The sequence below is a fragment of the Nematostella vectensis genome, chromosome 1 (assembly GCF_932526225.1).
Source record: "Nematostella vectensis chromosome 1, jaNemVect1.1, whole genome shotgun sequence".
Lineage (NCBI taxonomy): Eukaryota > Metazoa > Cnidaria > Anthozoa > Actiniaria > Edwardsiidae > Nematostella > Nematostella vectensis.
Genome location: NC_064034.1, coordinates 2484291 through 2505811, shown reverse-complemented (window position 1 = coordinate 2505811; position 21521 = coordinate 2484291). Strand labels below are relative to the sequence as shown.

General features: G+C 43.1%; 3 protein-coding genes across 3 annotated transcripts; 1 reads left to right on the top strand and 2 right to left on the bottom strand.

The window, feature by feature from the left end:
* Nucleotides 1-227: 227 nt before the first annotated feature.
* LOC5509820 (amidase) lies at nucleotides 228-7829 on the top strand. Its single transcript, XM_032378750.2, has 9 exons — nucleotides 228-689; nucleotides 1336-1440; nucleotides 1724-1853; nucleotides 2247-2559; nucleotides 2754-3035; nucleotides 3135-3294; nucleotides 6547-6612; nucleotides 6684-6965; nucleotides 7256-7829. Exons 1-9 carry the CDS (start codon nucleotides 635-637, stop codon nucleotides 7453-7455), a joined length of 1593 nt encoding a protein of 530 aa, XP_032234641.1. The 5' UTR covers nucleotides 228-634; the 3' UTR covers nucleotides 7456-7829.
* On the bottom strand, nucleotides 7223-11539 carry LOC125562974. The gene is made up of 3 exons (XM_048727408.1): nucleotides 11534-11539; nucleotides 9236-9835; nucleotides 7223-9145 (listed from the first exon to the last, which is right to left on the bottom strand). Exons 1-3 carry the CDS (start codon nucleotides 11537-11539, stop codon nucleotides 9086-9088), a joined length of 666 nt encoding a protein of 221 aa, XP_048583365.1. The 3' UTR covers nucleotides 7223-9085.
* Nucleotides 11177-20996, bottom strand: LOC5509821 (dual specificity protein phosphatase CDC14A). Its single transcript, XM_001630284.3, has 18 exons — nucleotides 20835-20996; nucleotides 20644-20734; nucleotides 20489-20564; nucleotides 18233-18325; nucleotides 17911-17990; nucleotides 17417-17483; nucleotides 17203-17265; nucleotides 17075-17111; nucleotides 16752-16977; nucleotides 16392-16447; nucleotides 15980-16067; nucleotides 15565-15615; nucleotides 15429-15496; nucleotides 14949-15046; nucleotides 14511-14713; nucleotides 13645-13698; nucleotides 13352-13459; nucleotides 11177-12890 (listed from the first exon to the last, which is right to left on the bottom strand). Exons 1-18 carry the CDS (start codon nucleotides 20878-20880, stop codon nucleotides 12830-12832), a joined length of 1566 nt encoding a protein of 521 aa, XP_001630334.3. The 5' UTR covers nucleotides 20881-20996; the 3' UTR covers nucleotides 11177-12829.
* Nucleotides 20997-21521: the final 525 nt, after the last annotated feature.

Sequence of the window (21521 nt, the reverse complement as noted above, 5' to 3'; positions counted from 1 at the left end):
GCGTGACAGGACCTTGCATTATTGTCTCAGCGTGACAGGACCTTGCATTATTGTCTCAGCGTGACAGGACCTTGCATTATTGTCTCAGCGTGACAGGACCTTGCATTATTGTCTCAGCGTGACAGGAACTTGCATTATTGTCTCAGCCCGACAGGACCTTGCATTATTGTCTCAGCGTGACAGGACCTTGCATCATTGTCTTAGCGTGACAGGACCTTGCATTATTGTCTCAGCGTGTCAGGACCTTGCATTATTGTCTTAGCGTGACAGGACCTTGCATTATTGTCTCAGCGTGACAGGACCTTGCATCATTGTCTTAGCGTGACGACAGGACCTTACATTATTGTCTTAGCGTGACAGGACCTTGCATTATTGTCTCAGCGTGTCAGGACCTTGCATTATTGTCTTAGCGTGACAGGACCTTGCATTATTGTCTCAGCGTGTCAGGACCTTGCATTATTGTCTTAGCGTGATAGGACCTTGCATTATTGTCTCAGCGTGACAGGACCTTGCATTATTGTCTCAGCGTGACAGGACCTTGCATTATTGTCTCAGCGTGACAGGACCTTGCATTATTGTCTTAGCGGTTGGCTGCGAGTGAATTTCATGTAAATCAGGCGAGCCTCTACACGAAATGGCTGAGAATAAAGAGTTGCAGCATGAAAAGTCCGAGGAGAAACAAACTATAGGTAATTGTTTTGGCCGTTAAATTGGCGAGAATGTTATTTTAATAACAGAGGTTGAAAACTTTTGCGATGGTTGCGTCTTAGCCATAGTAGGTCGTAAAGTTCTGTGTGGTTATCATCTCATTTAATTAATGTTACTCACAAGCGAACTACCGCAAAGTTATCACGCAATATCTTGTTAGAAACAGTGAAAATTTTATATAATTCCGTAGAATTCATGAAGTCTAATAAAATTTGTTCTGGATTTTACATGTCGCAACACTCGTTACGCAATATAAGCCATAAAAGTTGACTTATGATTGCTACCCGCAGACAGGTACTCGATCTTTGTGGCTTTTTTGTGAATACGTGCAGGAATTGATGTACACTATCTAGGTTTACCATCATGACCGCGTTTTGTTTTTCGCGAATTAGTTGTGTCTCGTGTTTAGTATTCGTAAATCTCCCAGCGTTTCCTGTAAACTCGAGGGAGTGCAAAGCTCGAGTACAATGGACGACCCCCCTCCCTCCCTTCTCAACTGTGGCCGCCTGCTGTGACCATGTTTAGCGTTTCAAATTAATATTTTACTTTAATATCGTGGTTGTTATCGTAAAATTAATGCATCAGTACTTTCTTAGTCTTCGTTCATTGAATTATTGGTGTGATCAGTTTACAGCGCACCGGCCGTACGTACACCATCACTGTCTCGACTTGCTGACATCGCAGGGGATCTCGGGCTTGATCTGACCAATGAAGAGCTCCAACAATACCAAGGTATGCATACCGCCGAGATCATCAGAAGGGAGAGGGGGGGGGGGGGGGGGTAAGCTTTTGGAGGCGGATGGGGTGTCTCTAAAGAAAAACAAAATTGAATGTGAAACTCACCCTAAAATCCTATGGTCAACGGCTGCGACCTTGTCTGCCTTTATTTATATGGAGTTGTCAAGAATTGCTCAAAGTAATTCCGAAATGGGGAAAACAGAAGTGTGTAGATTTCTCATATGGCTCCCGCATAATGAGAATTATATGAGGTTATTTTGACCTTTTCTTTGCTTAGAGGTAATGGCTGGAAAGTTCAACACCACCTTTCAAAAGATTCACGAGTTAGCAGAGCCCAAGCTACCTGTCAAATATCCCCGCACTAACGGGTACAAACCGTCCAAGTCACAGAACACTCTAAATGCTTGGTAAGTAAAAAACAAGTACATTTGGAATTGTATTTCATATTTTTCGTGGGGAAGGCTGAGTGCGAGGGGGCTATTCCGTGAACGTTTGAAAGAGGGGGAAGGGATAATTTCTATGGTTCATTGCTATGGTTCATATCCTAGATAATTTTGTGTTTAGGGTCAGGCGCGAGGGGGGGGGGGGGGGTGTGCAAACATAGATACTTTATGGAAAAAAGTATTATAGTATTAAACGATTCCTTAACAAGAATTGTTCCCCTGTAATATACGCCTTAGTTTATTGAAAAGATGCCGACCGCAAAGACCTTCTGTATTTACGGAAATAATGTTAGGATTATTTCCCCATGTATTACAGGCTAATTTATCGATCCCGTTAAGCACGTTCTTCCACTCTAGGTACTGGTGCTGCGACATCCAGGGTGCGGGCAGCGGTAAACTCCATGGTAAGACCGTCGCCATCAAAGACAATATCCCTGTTGCTGGGATTCCAATGATGAATGGGTCCCGGATATTAGAAGGTTATATCCCGGATGTGGATGCTACCGTAGTTGCGCGTGTATTGGATGCTGGAGGGCGGATCCTCGGGAAGTCGGTTTGTGAAGATTTCTGCTGTTCCGGTGAGAGTTATTCTAACGCCACTGGCCCTGTACTGAATCCGCTGGACACCACAAGGTCTGCTGGCGGCTCATCGAGCGGGAATGCAGCTTTGGTAAGAAGAGAATTTAAGTAACAATGACGGATCGAAGGGCTTGTACTTTTTTATTCACAAGATTCAATAAAAAACATCGAAGTAGCGTTAGTAGATACTTTCAAACATGGTATTTGCTAGGATAACAAAATGGCCGCTGACACTAGAAAGGGTGTCTACTCGTCAATTAAGGTATTACAATTATATCTCATCAGATTGCTTCAGGGGCCGTGGATATGGCTCTTGGGGGCGACCAAGGAGGCTCCATTCGAATACCCGCCGCGGCGTGTGGGATCGTTGGCTTGAAGCCGACTTATGGCCTTGTTCCGTACACAGCCATCAGTTCTATGGAGACATCACTTGACCACTGTGGGCCTATGGCTAAGACAGTACGTGATGCCGCATTACTGCTCGAAGCTATTGCTGGCCTGGACGAGGAGGGACTGGATCCAAGACAACCACGTGAGATGCCAGTACCACCGGTATATACTGAAAAGGTGAGACTATGTCTGCGTGTGTGTTAGATAGTATTCTTCTTCCAAGCCATGAAAGAAGAACTAAACCATTTAAATATTTTCCTTTCATATTTCTCTTAGCTAACCGGTGTGATTTCTGGGGTCCGCATCGGTCTCTTGAAGGAGGGTTTTAGCTCTCTGATTGAGCCAGATGTCAACGTGATGGTGCGCAGATCCGCTGAGCGACTGCAGGAGCTGGGTGCAGTAGTGGAGGATGTACCTGTTCCATGGCACTCGCTCGGTAGGTCTAGGTGCTGTAGTGGAGGATGTATCTATCCCATGGCACTTGCTCGGTAGGTCTAGGTGCTGTAGTGGAGGATGTATCTGTCCCATGGCACTCGCTCGGTAGGTCTAGGTGCTGTAGTGGAGGATGTATCTGTTCCATGGCACTCGCTCGGTAGGTCTAGGTGCTGTAGTGGAGGATGTATCTGTCCCTTGGCACTCGCTCGGTAGGTCTAGGTGCTGTAGTGGAGGATGTATCTGTCCCATGGCACTCGCTCGGTAGGTCTAGGTGCTGTAGTGGAGGATGTATCATGTATCTATCCCATGGCACTCGCTCGGTAGGTCTAGGTGCCGTGGTGGAGGATGTATCTGTCCCATGGCACTCGCTCGGTAGGTCTAGGTGCCGTGGTGGAGGATGTATCTTCCCATGGCACTCGCTCGGTAGTTCTAGGTGCTGTAGTGAAGGATGTATCTATCCCATGGCACTGGCTCGGTAGGTCTAGGTGCTGTGGTGGAGGATGTATCTATCCCATGGCACTTGCTCGGTAGGTCTAGGTGCTGTAGTGGAGGATGTATCTATACCATGGCACTCGCTCGGTAGGTCTAGGTGCTGTAGTGGAGGATGTATCTATCCCATGGCACTCGTTCGGTAGGTCTAGGTGCTGTAGTGGAGGATGTATCTATCCCATGGCACTCGCTCGGTAGGTCTAGGTGCAGTGGTGGAGGATGTATCTATCTCATGGCACTCCCTCGGTAGGTCTAGGTGCTGTAGTGGAGGATGTATCTATCCCATGGCACTCGCTCGGTAGGTCTAGGTGCTGTAGTGGAGGATGTATCTATCCCATGGCACTCGCTCGGTAGGTCTAGGTGCTGTAGTGGAGGATGTATCTATCCCATGGCACTCGCTCGGTAGGTCTAGGTGCTGTAGTGGAGGATGTATCTATCCCATGGCACTCGCTTGTTAGGTCTAGGTGCTGTAGTGGAGGATGTATCTATCCCATGGCACTCGCTCGGAAGGTCTAGGTGCTGTAGTGGAGGATGTATCTATCCCATGGCACTCGCTCGGTAGGTCTAGGTGCAGTGGTGGAGGATGTATCTATCCCATGGCACTCCCTCGGTAGGTCTAGGTGCTGTAGTGGAGGATGTATCTATTCCATGGCACTCGCTCGGTAGGTCTAGGTGCTGTAGTGGAGGATGTATCTATCCCATGGCACTCGCTCGGTAGGTCTAGGTGCTGTAGTGGAGGATGTATCTATCCCATGGCACTCGCTCGGTAGGTCTAGGTGCTGTAGTGGAGGATGTATCTATCCCATGGCACTCGCTTGTTAGGTCTAGGTGCTGTAGTGGAGGATGTATCTATCCCATGGCACTCGCTCGGTAGGTCTAGGTGCTGTAGTGGAGGATGTATCTATCCCATGGCACTCGCTCGGTAGGTCTAGGTGCTGTAGTGGAGGATGTATCTATCCCATGGCACTCGCTCGGTAGGTCTAGGTGCAGTGGTGGAGGATGTATCTATCCCATGGCACTCGCTCGGTAGGTCTAGGTGCTGTAGTGGAGGATGTATCTATCCCATGGCACTCCCTCGGTAGGTCTAGGTGCCGTGGTGGAGGATGAATCTGTCCCATGGCACTCCCTCGGTAGGTCTAGGTGCTGTAGTGGAGGATGTATCTATCCCATGGCACTCGCTCGGTAGGTCTAGGTGTTGTAGTGGAGGATGTATCTATCCCATGGCACTCGCTCGGTAGGTCTAGGTGCTGTAGTGGAGGATGTATCTATCCCATGGCACTCCCTCGGTAGGTCTAGGTGCTGTAGTGGAGGATGTATCTATCCCATGGCACTCGCTCGGTAGGTCAAGGTGCCGTGGTGGGAATGTATCTATCCCATGGCACTCCCTCGGTAGGTCTAGGTGCTGTAGTGGAGGATGTATCTATCCCATGGCACTCGTTCGGTAGGTCTAGGTGCTGTAGTGGAGGATGTATCTATCCCATGGCACTCGCTCGGTAGGTCTAGGTGCCGTGGTGGGAATGTATCTATCCCATGGCACTCCCTCGGTAGGTCTAGGTGCTGTAGTGGAGGATGTATCTATCCCATGGCACTCGCTCGGTAGGTCTAGGTGCTGTAGTGGAGGATGTATCTGTCCCATGGCACTCGCTCGGTAGGTCTAGGTGCTGTAGTGGAGGATGTATCTATCCCATGGCACTCGCTCGGTAGGTCTAGGTGCTGTAGTGGAGGATGTATATATCCCATGGCACTCGCTCGGTAGGTCTAGGTGCTGTAGTGGAGGATGTATCTATACCATGGCACTCCCTCGGTAGGTCTAGGTGCTGTAGTGGAGGATGTATCTATCCCATGGCACTCCCTCGGTAGGTCTAGGTGCTGTAGTGGAGGATGTATCTATCCCATGGCACTCGCTCGGTAGGTCTAGGTGTTGTAGTGGAGGATGTATTTATCCCATGGCACTCGCTCGGTAGGTCTAGGTGCTGTAGTGGAGGATGAATCTGTCCCATGGCACTCGCTCGGTAGGTCTAGGTGCTGTAGTGGAGGATGAATCTGTCCCATGGCACTCGCTCGGTAGGTCTAGGTGCTGTAGTGGAGGATGAATCTGTCCCATGGCACTCGCTCGGTAGGTCTAGGTGCCGTGGTGGAGGATGTATCTATCCCATGGCACTCGCTCGGTAGGTCTAGGTGCTGTAGTGGAGGATGTATCTATCCCATGGCACTCGCTCGGTAGGTCTAGGTGCTGTAGTGGAGGATGTATCTATCCCATGGCACTCGCTCGGTAGGTCTAGGTGCTGTAGTGGAGGATGTATCTATCCCATGGCACTCGCTCGGTAGGTCTAGGTGCCGTGGTGGAGGATGTATCTATACCATGGCACTCGCTCGGTAGGTCTAGGTGCTGTAGTGGAGGATGTATCTATCCTATGGCACTCGCTCGGTAGGTCTAGGTGCCGTGGTGGAGGATGTATCTATACCATGGCACTCGCTCGGTAGGTCTAGGTGCTGTAGTGGAGGATGTATCTATCCCATGGCACTCGCTCGGTAGGTCTAGGTGCTGTAGTGGAGGATGTATCTGTCCCATGGCACTCGCTCGGTAGGTCTAGGTGTTGTAGTGGAGGATGTATCTATCCCATGGCACTCGCTCGGTAGGTCTAGGCGCCTTGGTAGGTGGGTGTCCCTTAACACTCGCTTGGTTATGTTTATATTTATATGCATTTATGCAGTTATGGTGGTAACTATTTGAAAAAAAATCATCTATGTTATATTTTTCCAGGTTCAGATCTGTTCTTAGACATATTCGTAGAGGGAGGCGCGGACACCATGTTCGAGAGATTCGGCGGTAATGTGCTTATGCAGCAGCAACATTACTCTTTACTTTTACAACTGGTTACTTATGTATATGTGTCGCAGGTTCCAGTGGTCTGGCCTATTATAATACCCACATGCAGCACGCAGTCACAAGAGGGCTGAAGACGCACACCAACGATTCCGCGCCGACGGTGAAACTCGCGCGAATGATGGCGCGCTACCTGAAGGAAGACTACTATGGCTTCTTCTACAGCAAGTCGCAAAACCTCAGACGAGAGCTGACGCGTGCTTATGACGAGGCGCTCTCCAAATATCATGTGCTCATCATGCCTACGGTTCCTAAGAGGACACCGAAGATTCCAGATATCACGGTGTCAATCAAGGGTGAATGTCAATCAAAATATATTATCTCGTACAAGCTGGATGTCTAGTAAACTTAGTGAGAGGGTGAAACTTTTTAATCAGGTAGAGGGTAAGTCTCAAACAAACAGTGCAAACTATGCAAAAGAAGACTGTGGGGTTCAATCACTATATGCAATCTATATAGATGGGACTCAGTCAACTATATACAATAGATGATGGGGATCGATCCAACCATGTCAAACTTAGAAGGGTTGGTTGCCATGCATATAGCCATCTTGTTGAGCTTAAAACAGTTGTTTTTATTTTTACAGAATTTGTGCATACAGCTTTTTTACAAATATGCAACACGGCTCCCTTCGATTTGTCCGGTCATCCGGCGCTGTCCATCAACGCGGGCTCATCCCACGGGTTGCCTGTTGGAATGATGATAGTCGGACGCAGGTTCGACGATGCCATGGTGCTGAACGTTGCGCATGCGTACGAGAAGCTCAGAGATCAAGTCGTCTCATAAATTACTGAAGCAGCATGTTGTTGTTTTTCACCGCGTTTGCAATGAAAATTAATAACTGTTTAGTGCAGTTTTTCAATATTCCGGGAACACTCGCCGACGATTCCAGCTAGATCGCCCTCTAACTTCTTGAAGATTTCTTGTTTTTAACGAGCACTGAAATAGTCCAATCATGGCACTTCTTCCTAAGGCGCTGACCAATCAGAAGGCCGCAAGTATAATTATGTTTGAATGATGGAAGCCAGAAGGCGGTCTGTTAATGAGAGTTCGCAGGATATTGAAAATGGCAGAAATGGATTCAAAGATTAATAATTAGATAAAAAAATACTAAAATACTTTGCGGGCAATAACGAAAATAAAGAGACGAAGTTAACGATTCTTCTTTGACTTGGTGATAAAGTTTGACTTGTGTTAAAGTTTAAAAAATTGAGTCATAATATTTTATTTGAAAGAACGTTATTTTTACCGCTCTTTCGGGAAATACACCATTTAACTTTCTTACATATTACCACTGTTTTCAAAGTCTGTGGACGAGGGTAGCTCCTCACCTCAGATCGGTGGCATATAAATAGGTAAAAGATATAGAAGAATTAGGGAAAAATAAAGGCTAAGATGACGGTCTCGTTGACCAGAGTTTAACCCCAGAATTCCTCATCGCTCCCAGCATCCATCTGGGGCTCACTCTCACATTCGCACGTCTCCGAGACTGAGACGCAATTCATAGATCCGACGCGCGCACGAATATCCAATCAGAAAGCAGCAAATAGAAGCCAGCGAAGTGTAACCCAAATGTCCCACAAATTGTACAACATGTCGGATGAGGTCAGTGAGTCCTGCCCGGAGTTATTTTAAATACAGACGTTTATAGAGGTTTTCCTGCGACTTGGAAAATAAAACACAGTAACCTAACACGATGGAAACTTGTCTTGTTGTCCAAGCTTGGTGAAAATCTTGTGAGAATAAAGCAAAGAAATAGATAACTACGGTTGTTTCATGGAAACGAATCCAGCTCAAAACTCGAGAACTTGGAAATGTTGAGATAAAGCGGTGCTCTCTTCGGTAGTTACTATATGATTATGTGTTTTTAAAGCTATTTTTGTCAACTTGCAGTGATTTAAATGCGGGAAAAAGTAGAAGAGAATGCCGAATTCGCTTTTTACGCCTGACTTTTAACGACAAGTTTTATCGGCAAACGTCAAGATTTACAGGCAATAATACAAATGACAGTCTTATTGTTATATGAAATTAAAGTAACCTAGGATAATATCAAACACAAGTTCAAAGGTAGGACTTACACTGTTCTTGTATGTGGTTTGTTTGCTTTTTGTTTTTCGTTTCTTCGCAGAAATTTTACGTGTTTTTCTGCAATTTGAGTCCCACCTCTACACTAAAAGTGGCCGGTCAAAGAAAACAGGACTAGCGCTTTCTACGCTGACCGAAAATGCTTATTTGTTTGTCCAAATTCGCAAAAAATATCTCAAACTAATCTTTTTTGCCGTCGATTGCCGACTTTTTGTGGGACATTTGTGGGAGCACATGGCTGTTATTGCATCATTTCTTACCTGATTGGCTATTCGTGCGCGCGTGATTGACATGTCGGATCTATGAATAGTCCTCGTCTCCAGTCCCTCTATTATGGCCAGGTCCGCCTGTCCGCTATCATCTCTGCGTCTTTCAAGGCAACAGCGCGGTCCTGGGGAGCGAAAATCAACGTATGAAAATGCTTGTGCTGGTTTGAGATCACAACATATAGTTTTCTTCGTATATAATTATTTTTAATCACCTTAACAAGCTCTTCTCGCTCGCGTTGCCGTCTGAGCTTCTCGTGCGCCTCCCTCGCCACCTTCTTCTTGTTAATCTCCACGATCTTTCTCTTCCTTTCAATCTTCCTTTGCCGTAGCTCCGCCTTAGTGCTCGCCACACTCTCGACAGCCTGTAGCTGGGAGATCCCCGCCAGGTGGCCGGCCTTACTCTTCACAGCCTGTAGCTGGGAGATTCCCGCCAGGTGGCCGGCCTTACTCTCCACAGCCTGTAGCTGGGAGATCCCCGCCAGGTGGCCGGCCTTACTCTCCACAGCCTGTAGCTGGGAGATCCCCGCCAGGTGGCCGGCCTTACTCTTCACAGCCTGTAGCTGGGAGATTCCCGCCAGGTGGCCGGCCTTACTCTCCACAGCCTGTAGCTGGGAGATTCCCGCCAGGTGGCCGGCTTTACTCTCCACAGCCTGTAGCTGGGAGATCCCCGCCAGGCGGCCGGCCTTACTCTCCACAGCCTGTAGCTGGGAGATCCCCGCCAGGCGGCCGGCCTTACTCTCCACAGCCTGTTGCTGGGAGATCCCCACTAGGCGGCCGGCCTTACTCTTGATGCCCGCTAAGTGCTTATAGTCCTATTTTCAGCGGCCCTAGCGCTCGTCTCCTTGGCGAACTTGTCCGCCATTTCTAGCGCCTCTTCGAGCTTGTTATATGTCGCAGCTCTTCTGGTATTAGCTTCAGAAGATCTAGACCTCGAAGAGGCCCTTTTCCTTTTCTTTTCAAGCTGCTTTATCCTGGTAATAGATCAAAACCATTTAAGAAACATTTCAAACGAGAATTCAAAAGAAAAGAGACCTCTTGTAGGCATGCCTATTTCCACTTGCGCTTGCTTCTCTGGCAAACTTCCATTGTGAGGGTAAGCGCCTCCTCGATTTTAGCAACTCTTCTCGGGACTTTGGGTTGTCCTCCATCCCCGTGTGCTAGCCGTCGAGAGTGAGATCACTTGGAAACGAACGCGCTCATCTCCGGTTTAAAGCCACCCTTTTCGCCCGTGCGCTGAGCAGCGATTAGACTTCGCGCCGTTTTCAGCAACTCAGCATCAAAATCGTTTGAAGGAGCGATCTTGTTATTTGTCGATAGACACTTTGATAGTAACGAACCGCATATTGTGATAATCGTCCAGAGGACTGGTAAATTGGGTAGTATTGAAAACACTTCTTTACTGAAAGAGTTCGGAAATAAATTATAAGGTCAGCGTCACGATGTGCGTATCCATGTAGACATTCGAAGGGCGCGCGCTATATAACACAGGGAACCCAAAGCGAAGACACGTTAAGCGCACGGCCGTTTGCGAATTGAAATCTCATACCTACACATCTTCTACAAAATACCCCCGACCTTTTTGTGGTGAAAAAAGAAACATATATATTCAATATAAATGATTTTATTTTAAATTTTGGCGCGCGTTACAAAAGGCACAGACCTGATCCAAGTCATTATCCCCGCTAGACCACGTCAAGTGCAGATCTCCGTATCGAAAAAGTAGTGCCTCGATAATTTCCAAGTTCAAAAGATTCTTTTATATTAACAAGTCAATAACGGCAAGCTTTTGGAATTTGTTATCAATACCAACAACAACAAAAATATTTGTGGAAAATTTAAAACCAGCGCTAACCAATAAATGAATAATGTAAGGATTTCCGTACGTAAAACCTTTGGCTTTCTCAAGCTAATTCTTCGAACAATTAAAAAAAGCGTACTGAAATATTTGTTGGAGTTGGTCAGCTCTCTCTTAAATATTTCGAATAAAGCCATGACATGAAGAAAGCCATGAATTAAGTCTATATTTTAGATTAAAGGCTCCGCCCTGGTGACTAAAAGGACTAAATAAGCACCCAAAGCGCTAAAACAAGCATTTACAATAATTCCTAAAAGAGACTCACCCCACCCGGACTAAATTGAATCAAGTAACAACATTTAATAAATCAATTATTTATTATTTTTCCTTCTCACGTCAACGTGAATCCCCTTGGTATTAAAACAGCGAGCAAGTCTCGCGTATGTGCCGGTAAGGCGTGAAAATACACTCAGTAGTATATACTGGGCCTGGTATTTATAATGCGGCCTTTAACCATGTGGTATACCTGTGGTACTTAAACGCGGCCCAAATGGCTTGTTACCACAAGTATACCAAAACGATTTTCCTAACCATAATACATTTTATACAAAAATAATTGCCATACTATTTTACATATGTAGAAAGTCTTTCCTGGCAAATCAACGCCTGGTATGTTTATAAAAGACATCTTTTCCATTCTCTCTAAAAGTTTTACCTCCATATACCATTATTTACAAAATGACGGAAAAGCTGAAATGTTGGAGACGCTGTCGATCTGTGAGAGCCCCTCCCAAATAGAGCAGCATTCCCCATCCTCGGGGGGTCACAAAGTCGTGAAAATAGGACCACGATCCCCTTAAGGAAAATCCTAGATAAATTGGAAAAAATCAAACCCCTAACGTGGGCTTGGTAAAAAGCTCGCATGCCCAGGTATCCGGCGCTTTCTTTCTTCGGCCGCGAAGGTGAGACCGCTGGACTCTCCACATAGAAGGAGGTGAACGCCCTATCCTTTAGGGTATAAAATGATACCAACTGCTTCCTCTAAGGGTTGTTTCAATTTTTTTCTGATTCAAGCTAATGGTCTCCCAAAATGCCCAAGTCAAGTGAGTGCTTAATACTTTAACGGTAGTGCTATCTCTTAGAATTAAAATTGCTTGAAATACACTCAATGTTCTACCTATTAAGCGCTTTTGCCCACGATCACCCCCGTCTATTATGTAACCCCGGGGTAGAGACCTTTAAGAGCGTTCAAAAAGACAGCTGGTTCTCCGAGTAAGGCGATCACCCCCGTCTATTTTATGTAACCCCGGGGTAGAGACCTTTTAGAGCGCTCAAAAAGACAAATGGTTCTCCGAGTAGGGCGTAATCGTGGATGTGTGTTATGAGTTTGAATAACAGTTTTGCCTTGTAAAATATGTCTAGTAAAATAAATTAAAAATGTCAATAAAAATCGACTTTATAACTTATTCCTCTACCCCTCAGCATATCTCATAAATGTAGAAAATTTCATGTGTAGAAATGTTCGGCGCGCATCTTCACTCCTCGTGTATGAAAGGATTCCTGAGTTTTTCCCTCTTCTCGACCGCAGTTAGAGAACTAAATTTATAATGTTCCAATTGCGGATTCATATTTTTCTTTCACTCCGTGCTTGTCTAATCCAATTTTCGCTATAATTAACATTAATAACCCTATCCTAAAATAGACTAAAAAGATATTGTTCTAAATCCTAAAACCATTGAGAAACCCATAAAAACCTGTTTTGATCATCATTTAGCAAAAGGTATATATTTGCAGTGGCTGAGGCATCTGGTATGCAAAGACAATAAAATTGCATAATTGAGTCGCAGTATCTGCAAAGGAGATTATTACCGTCAAGAGCTATTTCCTTTAGTGTCCAAGAGACTGTATTAATCCATAGAAGGTATTGGCCTGTTTCCTGGTCTTCCTATAACCCTGCACCGTGACCTGGAATCTGGTCATCATGCCCTGTCAAACGGGAAGCGACGCATCATCATGTCTTGGCTAAAGCTGCCAGATTAAGAGACCTACTACCAACCCTTGCACTTGCTCGACTGCATAAAGAGGAACATGTGTTAGCATAGAACACCAAGTCAATAGAAGCTAGAGTTTTTATGGACTGTTTTTGGAATATTCTCAGAGGTCTGATGATTTCCACCCCCTGGACATTATAATATACATTTACAGCGCAAGCACTAAAACCATGGACACCAGGAATATGTATGGAATGTTTCTAAATTCTCGCGTCTGATTCGTCAGAAGACAATAAACATTTCACACATATTTTAGGTGTTCACTGTTTTTCTGGTTTCGCTGTAATACAGTGTTTGTTACAGGAAAAAAATCCTCGAAGTCTTAATCTCATTAAAATCGACATAGACAGACGCCATGGCTGCACGTCCCGATGTCCCTTCATTGGGAGAGAGGGACAGGGTATAAATCTTTTTTTTCTGTAATGAAATATTACATGAAAAAGCAAAATAAATGGTAAATGTATTGAGATATTAAGCCACACCTTTTTAGAATATGACTAGAGTTCCGGGTTGTTCGTCTTGGTAAAGCAGTGACTTTTGAGGTTTTTAAAGGAGACATGACAGATTGCATTCCTGAAGAACTTGTCAATCTAAAATACAAACAAAAACATCTTATTCAGCATGGAAAGCATGACTCTCAATTCCCTGCTAGCACAGGTAAAGCGAGGCAGGAGACCTATTTAGCAGAGAAAGCAAGGCAAACAGAACCAAAGCAAGGGTTGGTTGGATTTGTGCTGTGGTGGAGAAGCAATACGAGACAAGAAAAACAACTGACCTCAGAGCTTGACCTGATGACGATCTTGAATGCCCTATCTTGGAATCTTCCATCCTAAATTTGGACAAGCGAATATTTGTGAGCCTAGTGATAGTGGCATGATAATATTGTACACAAATAAAGCAGTAGGCATCATCTAGAAGAGCTTGCCTGATAACTGCAGTAAGTACTTATCTCCTACTCTTGCATGACTCGACATAGAGACAGTTGCTGACTGGTTTCTTACCTCAATGCCCCGGTGGTAAGAGGACCTAGGGTGCCGTAAGGACATAGAGACAGTTGCTGACTGGTTTCTTACCTCAATGCCCCGGTGGTAGCAGACCTAGGGTGCCGTATGGACATAGAGACAGTTGCTGACTGGTTTCTTACCTCAATGCCCCGGTGGTAGCAGACCTAGGGTGCCGTATGGACATACAGACAGTTGCTGACTGGTTTCTTACTTCAGTGCGCCGGTGGTAGCAGACCTAGGGTGCCGTAAGGACATAGAGACAGTTGCTGACTGGTTTCTTACCTCAGTGCCCCAGTGGTAGCAGACCTAGGGTGCCGTAAGGACATAGAGACAGTTGCTGACTGGTTTCTTACCTCAATGCCCCGGTGGTAGCAGACCTAGGGTGCCGTATGGACATAGAGACAGTTGCTGACTGGTTTCTTACCTCAATGCCCCGGTGGTAGCAGACCTAGGGTGCCGTATGGACATAGAGACAGTTGCTGACTGGTTTCTTACCTCAGTGCCCCAGTGGTAGCAGACCTAGGGTGCCGTAAGGACATAGAGACAGTTGCTGACTGGTTTCTCACCTCATTGCCCTGGTGGTAGCAGACCGAGGGTGCCGTAAGGACATACAGACAGTTGCTGACTGGTTTCTTACCTCAGTGCCCCGGTGGTAGCAGACCTAGGGTGCCGTAAGGATCTACTGGTCTTCAACCTCCTTAACTCATCCCCTTGCGTCAGGCCACTTTCTTCACTCTCCTGCCGTTGCAAGGTGATCTCCTTCAAGGTGGGTGTGTAAGTCAACCGAGATGACATGCTCGATGGAGTGATTGACGAGCGAAGACTTACAGGGGTCATATCCTAGAAGGGAGAATTACAGTTGTTTTATCACTATGCAGCTACAGGCTGTTCAAGCAAAGGCTTTTTGAACAAAAAGATGTGAATGAGGTCAACACTTTTGATTGATGGGGGAGTACTTTAAGTTTTTACTTTTGACTGATTACGCACCTATAAAAGTTTGATTTTGCAGAAACTGTAGAAGGTTTGTCTTTTGACAAGTTTTGTATTCCAAAAATATAATCAACAATTTATTTACCTTATAATCCCGAACTTTCTGACTAGTAATTCTTGTTGTGTACGAGTCATTAATCTTTATTGTGTCCACACCATTTGTGATCTTTGTGAGTGCATCACCTGAAGGCAAAATTACAAAGCATTAGACATTGAACAGAATCAACTTATCAAGTCATTGGGTACAACTGAAAGAGCTGAAAACACTAGGTTTCACTAATACCCTAAAAGTACAACATTTTACCAGAAAATGATCTTTCTTTTGAGAAACCAAGGTATGATTTTATATGTGACTCCTTAATTAACAAAAGAACACATAAACTTTTCTTCACTATGGTTTTATTAACACTGTACATTTAGTGAAAATGCATAAGATTCAACACTTAGATTACACAGGTTTTGACCAAGCACATGCATAAATGTTATTTAGTGGTGCTAGTACAACCTGGTGTTTATACCATTTCATCTAGCAAATATGAAAAACATAATTCATAATGGCACTTACTTCTTTCTGATTTGTCTTTTTCCCGACTCCTAAAGATGTCCCCCTGGATCCACAGGCTTGCTTGCTTTCTACAATTCATTCACATCATTTAGTTTATAAAACTTTTTAAAAAAGGCAATAAATAACTAGGACTCACTCTTCACAGAAGTTCTGTTGAGGTCCTATTATTGATCCTGGTCGGCATACTCTACAAGAGGAAAGAATAGAAATAAATTAAGCACTTTAACTTACTTGGTAACCCAAAGGGAGGAAAAAGAAATCAACACAGTCATTATGCATTTTCAAGCTTTAGTTCTCCATCAGCATTTAACATAATGTTAGGTAGACCATTGTTATATTTTAGGGGGAAGGAATGTAGAAAACGGTGAGGAAGAAGAAAATGGCAAGGAGCAGGAAGAAATGAAAAGCAAAGAGGGGTGAGTGAGAGTGAGAAAAAGGCAAGGGGGAATTTCTTTTATTTTGGGAAAGGGGATGCAGAAATGCAGCAACAAAAAATCACACAGGTTTCTGAAGGGTCTTACCAGATCATGTTAGAAAACATCCAAGCCTACCTGAGCCATCCTATGCTCTCAGCTGCTGTGAACCTGTAGTGCTTCATGAGATAACAAGCAATCAGAGTCCCTGTCCGCCCAAGACCAGCTAAACACAGAAAAAAAACTGCCTCAATTAATTGATTAAAAACATGAACATGTTTGTTTTCAAACTTTGTGTTTGGAGTCATGGGCAAAAGGTTGAAAGCGTATGGGAAGAACGCTCTGGCCGTAGCAGGGATGGGATAGTGGGCTCAAAGGCCCTAAACATTTTCAAAAATTAAAAGGAAAAGCAGTCTCTGTATCATGCCGCCCACATATTTTGAAGCCTGCTTCAGCTGTGAAATTGAGAGTCGGCAAAACAGAACTGAAATTGAGAGTCAGCAAAACAGAACTGAAATTGAGTTCTTTACGTTAATAAAGACAAACTCACCTTTGCAATGAATTGCAATGCCTCCTTTGGCATTCTCTGCTATTGTTAGAAATCTCCTGAAAAGTGAGGAGTTTAAAAATGAAGACTGAAAGAGCATGATCATTAAACCCAGCTTAAAGTGTACGCAGTGCCGAGCACATCATTTGTCAGCCTCGTACACAATTTGTGAATCTTGGTTTGTGTTGCATTGTGGGCAGGTTTATAAGAATTTGGCAGGGAGTTGACATTCCTTTGGACAAAACTCTGTGTGACCTGAGATTCATAAATTGCATATTGCAGCAAGTAGGCCAATGAGACAAAGTTTCAACTAACAATCATTTTAAAAGCTCAATTTGAGAGGTGATAAATAAAGACACCTACCTAACAATCATGTCACTCGGCACACTCCCATCAATGAAAAACAAGTCGTAGTGCTCTATACCATGGTCAGTAAACCTCTGTGCATCATACAGCTTCTTGTTCAGTCGTACAACAGTGGAGATGTTGTGTTTCTTGAAGTAGGGAATGTATGCTTCAGGAGCATGGAGGGGGTATCCATCCTTGATTCTACTCTTGTTGTGAGGTCCACTGAATGCAAGAAACTTCCCTAAGAAAAAGGTAAAAGAAAACCAGAGTTACTAACAGTGACTAATTAGCCCATAAACTAACAATTTGGAAACAGTATCTAAATTCCATAAGCATACCAGGGACAATCCAGTTGAAGTCTCCATTTTCTACCCTCTGTAGAAGAGTGCAAGCAATATGCATTAGAATGAATCAAGTTAACTCTCAAGCAAGGCGTAATGAAAGCATTGTATTATAAGGGTCTTACCTCATAGTATTCATATTCATGAACATCAAAGGTGTCAAAATTGAAAAAGTCATTCTGCAGGGCCTGAAAATGAAATAAAGAGTTTTCACTTTTTGAAAAATAAATCAGTTCAAAAAATGTTCTGTAAAAAAATGGTGAAATTGATTTATTAGTTGTGAAAAACGTAACTAAAAGACTATTTAAAAGGTATCAAATAAGTTAATGGAAGCAATACCTTCTGTAATCCACTTAAAACATCCAAGATCGAAAGATTGTATGAACAGGCCCCAAATGATGCATCCCTGAAAGAATCACAAAAAAAGTAACCAACCGCAATTAAAACAATAGAATAATACTTGCTCGTTAATAGAGTATTTATGTTCACTTTCAGATTTCCAATTGTTATGACATTCTAGCTGTTTAACCTCAAGCTAAGCAAAAAAACAGTTTGAGTGGGCAGGGAGTTTGAGTTCAGGGTAGAAATGACAGAAAAATAGCCTCTAGGGTCAGTTTAAATTAATGGGAAGTTCAAATATCAGAATTCAGTAATTGGGATTTATCAAACAAAGTTCATAAACAGAAGAGAAAGCATAAATCATTTCATCTCTTCCCTGATAAATTTTGCATAGCGGAATACCAGTAATTAATGAAATGTATACAGTATTCTTGTTAAAGACTTGGACTACTTTGCTCTTTTGTATAGATAGCTTATTCCAAATAGATACATACCTGAATGGCAAGTATGGCGGATTGCAGCCAGTGTTTAGAGTTTGGTAAATCTCATCTGCACTTTTCTTCAAATAGATGACCTACAAATGACATAGGACACTTCAGATAACTATTCATGAATGTCTACCAGGCCCATGTAGCAGGTGCGCAGGGCATGTACTCGCCACAGAAAAGGGGGTTATTTCTTATTGGAGGATCGTCAAATCTATCCTTTTTCCATAAAGATACCTATGACCGCAAACCCTCGTCAGTATATACTGGCTATCTGCCTGTCATTCATGGAGAGCAGGTCATATATGGAAAGTAAAGTCCCTATACTTACAGCATATGAACCTATAAGACAAGCTGCATTTGCTCTTTTCCGGCTGTCTGTTGATGTGAAGTGCACAATTTTCTTCTTCCCAAGAGAAAAAGACTGCAAGAAAACACATATTTGAATGACAGGCCATTTGGTTCCTAAGGGGAATAAACAATGCATGTGGCAATCAATAAATTAGTACAGAGAAATATCCCAAGTACTATGGCTTCCCCGCTGTATGTGTAGGGTGATAAATGACCCCAAGTGTGCATATATGGCATCACCCCAAGACCTTGGATGGTCCTGGTCTGGAAAATAAAGAATCATGTCTGTAAGTGCTCAGCATCAACGTTGTATAAGACTTAATACATTTAAAACTATTTGTGCTTGCCAAATGTTATTTCTATTTTGTTTTTATATCATGCTTGTCGCTCTCGGATTATCAGAACATCTGAGAGCTTAAGCTCAAACAGAATAATACCACTGTTCTTTTACATACCAACATATGGGGGAGTTCTTTATTATTATTTGTAATAAAGACTGTTATTTAGCTAACAATTATTTTACTGAGAACTAAACATGAACGTTTCTCTTGTTATACAAAAAGGACTGTGTTAGCACAAAGTAGAAAGTAATAAAAATAAAAGGCCTTCATTGTTCCCAGGATAATGCTAAAACGTTGCAAAGAATGTTCTAATTTTGGAAATGCTTATGGTTGTTCACAGAAGGGGGTGATAACAAAATAAATGTGTGCTATTTCTGTCTTGCATGCAGCAGGTATAAAAAAACCAATTTGTATAATATTTCACCTATTTCAAAATATGGTTAGCAAAATCCCAGAGTAGTCCTACAAGAAAAATGCTATTCATTTTATTATTGCCATTAACCTCCCCAGCAATGAAAAGAGAAAATTACTTTTGTGTCATGTAAACAGAATGTAATTGACATAATACAATATATGAGGTAACAAGTTCCGGTTATAACTATTTATAAAAACAAAACCGGGTGAACAGATAATATTGCCTCTTAAAAGAGACGGCTACTGTTCACTAAGACTGTATAAATGTACAATAAAGCTAGCAATGATAGTACATAAAAAGCTCCGGTATCGATACGATTGTTATAGCTGGGAGCGGAAATTGATTTTTAATATTCACAAGAATCATTGCAATTGTCACTGTTCTTCTGACAAACGTTTACACATTTTATGTAAGTTCTGTTGCTAAACTGAAAAATGAAAGAGCTCTTCTTATGTAGGATCTTCACAGCAATAGAACATTTATTAGGGATAAGGGGCAGCTGTAGCCAAACAAATACCCAGATATATCCGAAAGCGCAAGGAACCTGTGTCCAAACAAAACAAACTGGAAATTTACACACTTCGAAAAAAGCTTTTAGTTCCCTTCCGCAGGAACTTTCGTGTATGAGAAGTAGTTAATAGCCCCATAGGGAACCATTAATGGCACAATGGGGAAAAATAATCAAAATAGACTATGTCAGTAACAATTTAAAAATTTCTACTTCTCTCTAGTTTTACCAAAATACCAAAACAACATCTCAAGCATTTTATTCCGCAACAAAACCACGTTGAACCCGCAAAAACCATCTGAATAAATGTTCTATATAAGCTATGGTTTTTTTTCGAACGGACAAAACCAATTCTATAGAATCTCAAATTATTCTCGAACGTAACAAATTAGAATTTTAGGCGAGCTTATTTACATTTTTGTACGGCCTACGCAATGTTTTCTTTTCGCATCACTTTTTTTCAAAGGCCAGAAATACAATGAAATATATCTAACAAGAAAACTTCTATTATTTTAAAACCTGCTGAATTTATATGCTAAGGTTAGGAAACACCACTTTTCTCCCACATAAATATGTAGCAGACCCAGGGCCTGTGTAAAATCGATTGCTGATTAGAAAGGCAAAATACGCCGAACATTACAAGTCTAGATTCGTGTACTTCAAAAAACCTTAACTATAACGGAAAAAAAAGCTTAACAGGCAACAAAGTGCATAACAAGGCATTCAAAAGAAACCGAAAGAAAGAGGTCGTAGTAGTAGGAACAAGGATACAGTTATGTTCTTCTGAAACTTGATATAAGTATGTTTGGAAAACTCATGACACCAGGAACATTTTTTATGGTTACAAGACTGATCTTCGTAAATCTTGAACCGTAATTACGGAAACATAGTTATCAGAAGGTACATCAGAGAGTGTCATTATATGGCAAGGTATTAGCAAAGGAAAAAAAGAGGTAGAACACAGGAGATTACCTTTAATTTCTTGTTTAGCTTGCAGCTATAGCGGTACAGCATAGCTAGATTCAAGGGACCGAAATCTGCGTAAAAACTGCAAACGGTATCGGTGTTAGTCGAAAACTTGTCCACAAGATTAACAACTTATATTTTCGCACTTCAGATGTACTCACTTCTCGTAGATAAGTTCGTCATCGATAGAGAAATAATGAATGTGTGAGGTGCTATGAGGCTTGTGTCGAAAAGTGGCAAAATACAGCCGATCTGCAGACGAAAACAGACACTTCGTCAGACAAACACCCCTGAAAACCCCTCAGAAAAAACCATACAAGCAAAGACAACTAGATGAATTAGTTGGACAAACCTTTGATGATCTCGTGCGCGTTCGATAATTCATTTTCGTCGGCCATATCTGGATAAAATGGCGTAATAACGAGAGGGGTTCCGTGGGCCCCCACAACTCAACGTGGAGAAGTCGACGGCTGTTTCTACTGCGATCGATTCTCCCCTCGGTGGAGTGGACCAATCACAGCACTAGGCATTCCGTGTTACTATGGCAATGAAAGAATAGGGACGTCTTTCATAGTTATACAGTAAACAATTCCGTAATCACTGGACGCAAGATATAAACCGCTTTTTGAGATTAAATAGCAACCAATTACTCGAGTTTTTCGCCTCGTTTACCATGCCTGATCAATTCTTTCTGATAAATGTGTCTTCAAGGTGCCGCATAAGATATATATATACCCAATAATCAATTTTTTTTTTTTTTGGACCGATTACGATAAAATTACTACTAATAGAATCAACCGTATCAGTAAGTGAAATTAATTTACAAGGTTTTTTTTTAAACACCTGTTTATGGGATACCAGACACCCATAACCGTACAGGGCTATACCAGACACCCATAAACCGTACAGGACTACACCAGACACCCATAAACCGTACAGGGCTATACCAGACAACGGTGTTTGTGGTTTATTGGTGTCTGGTATAGCTTTAGTTTTATTAATTTCGAATATCACTGAGTGGCGGACAGGGAAGGAGTCA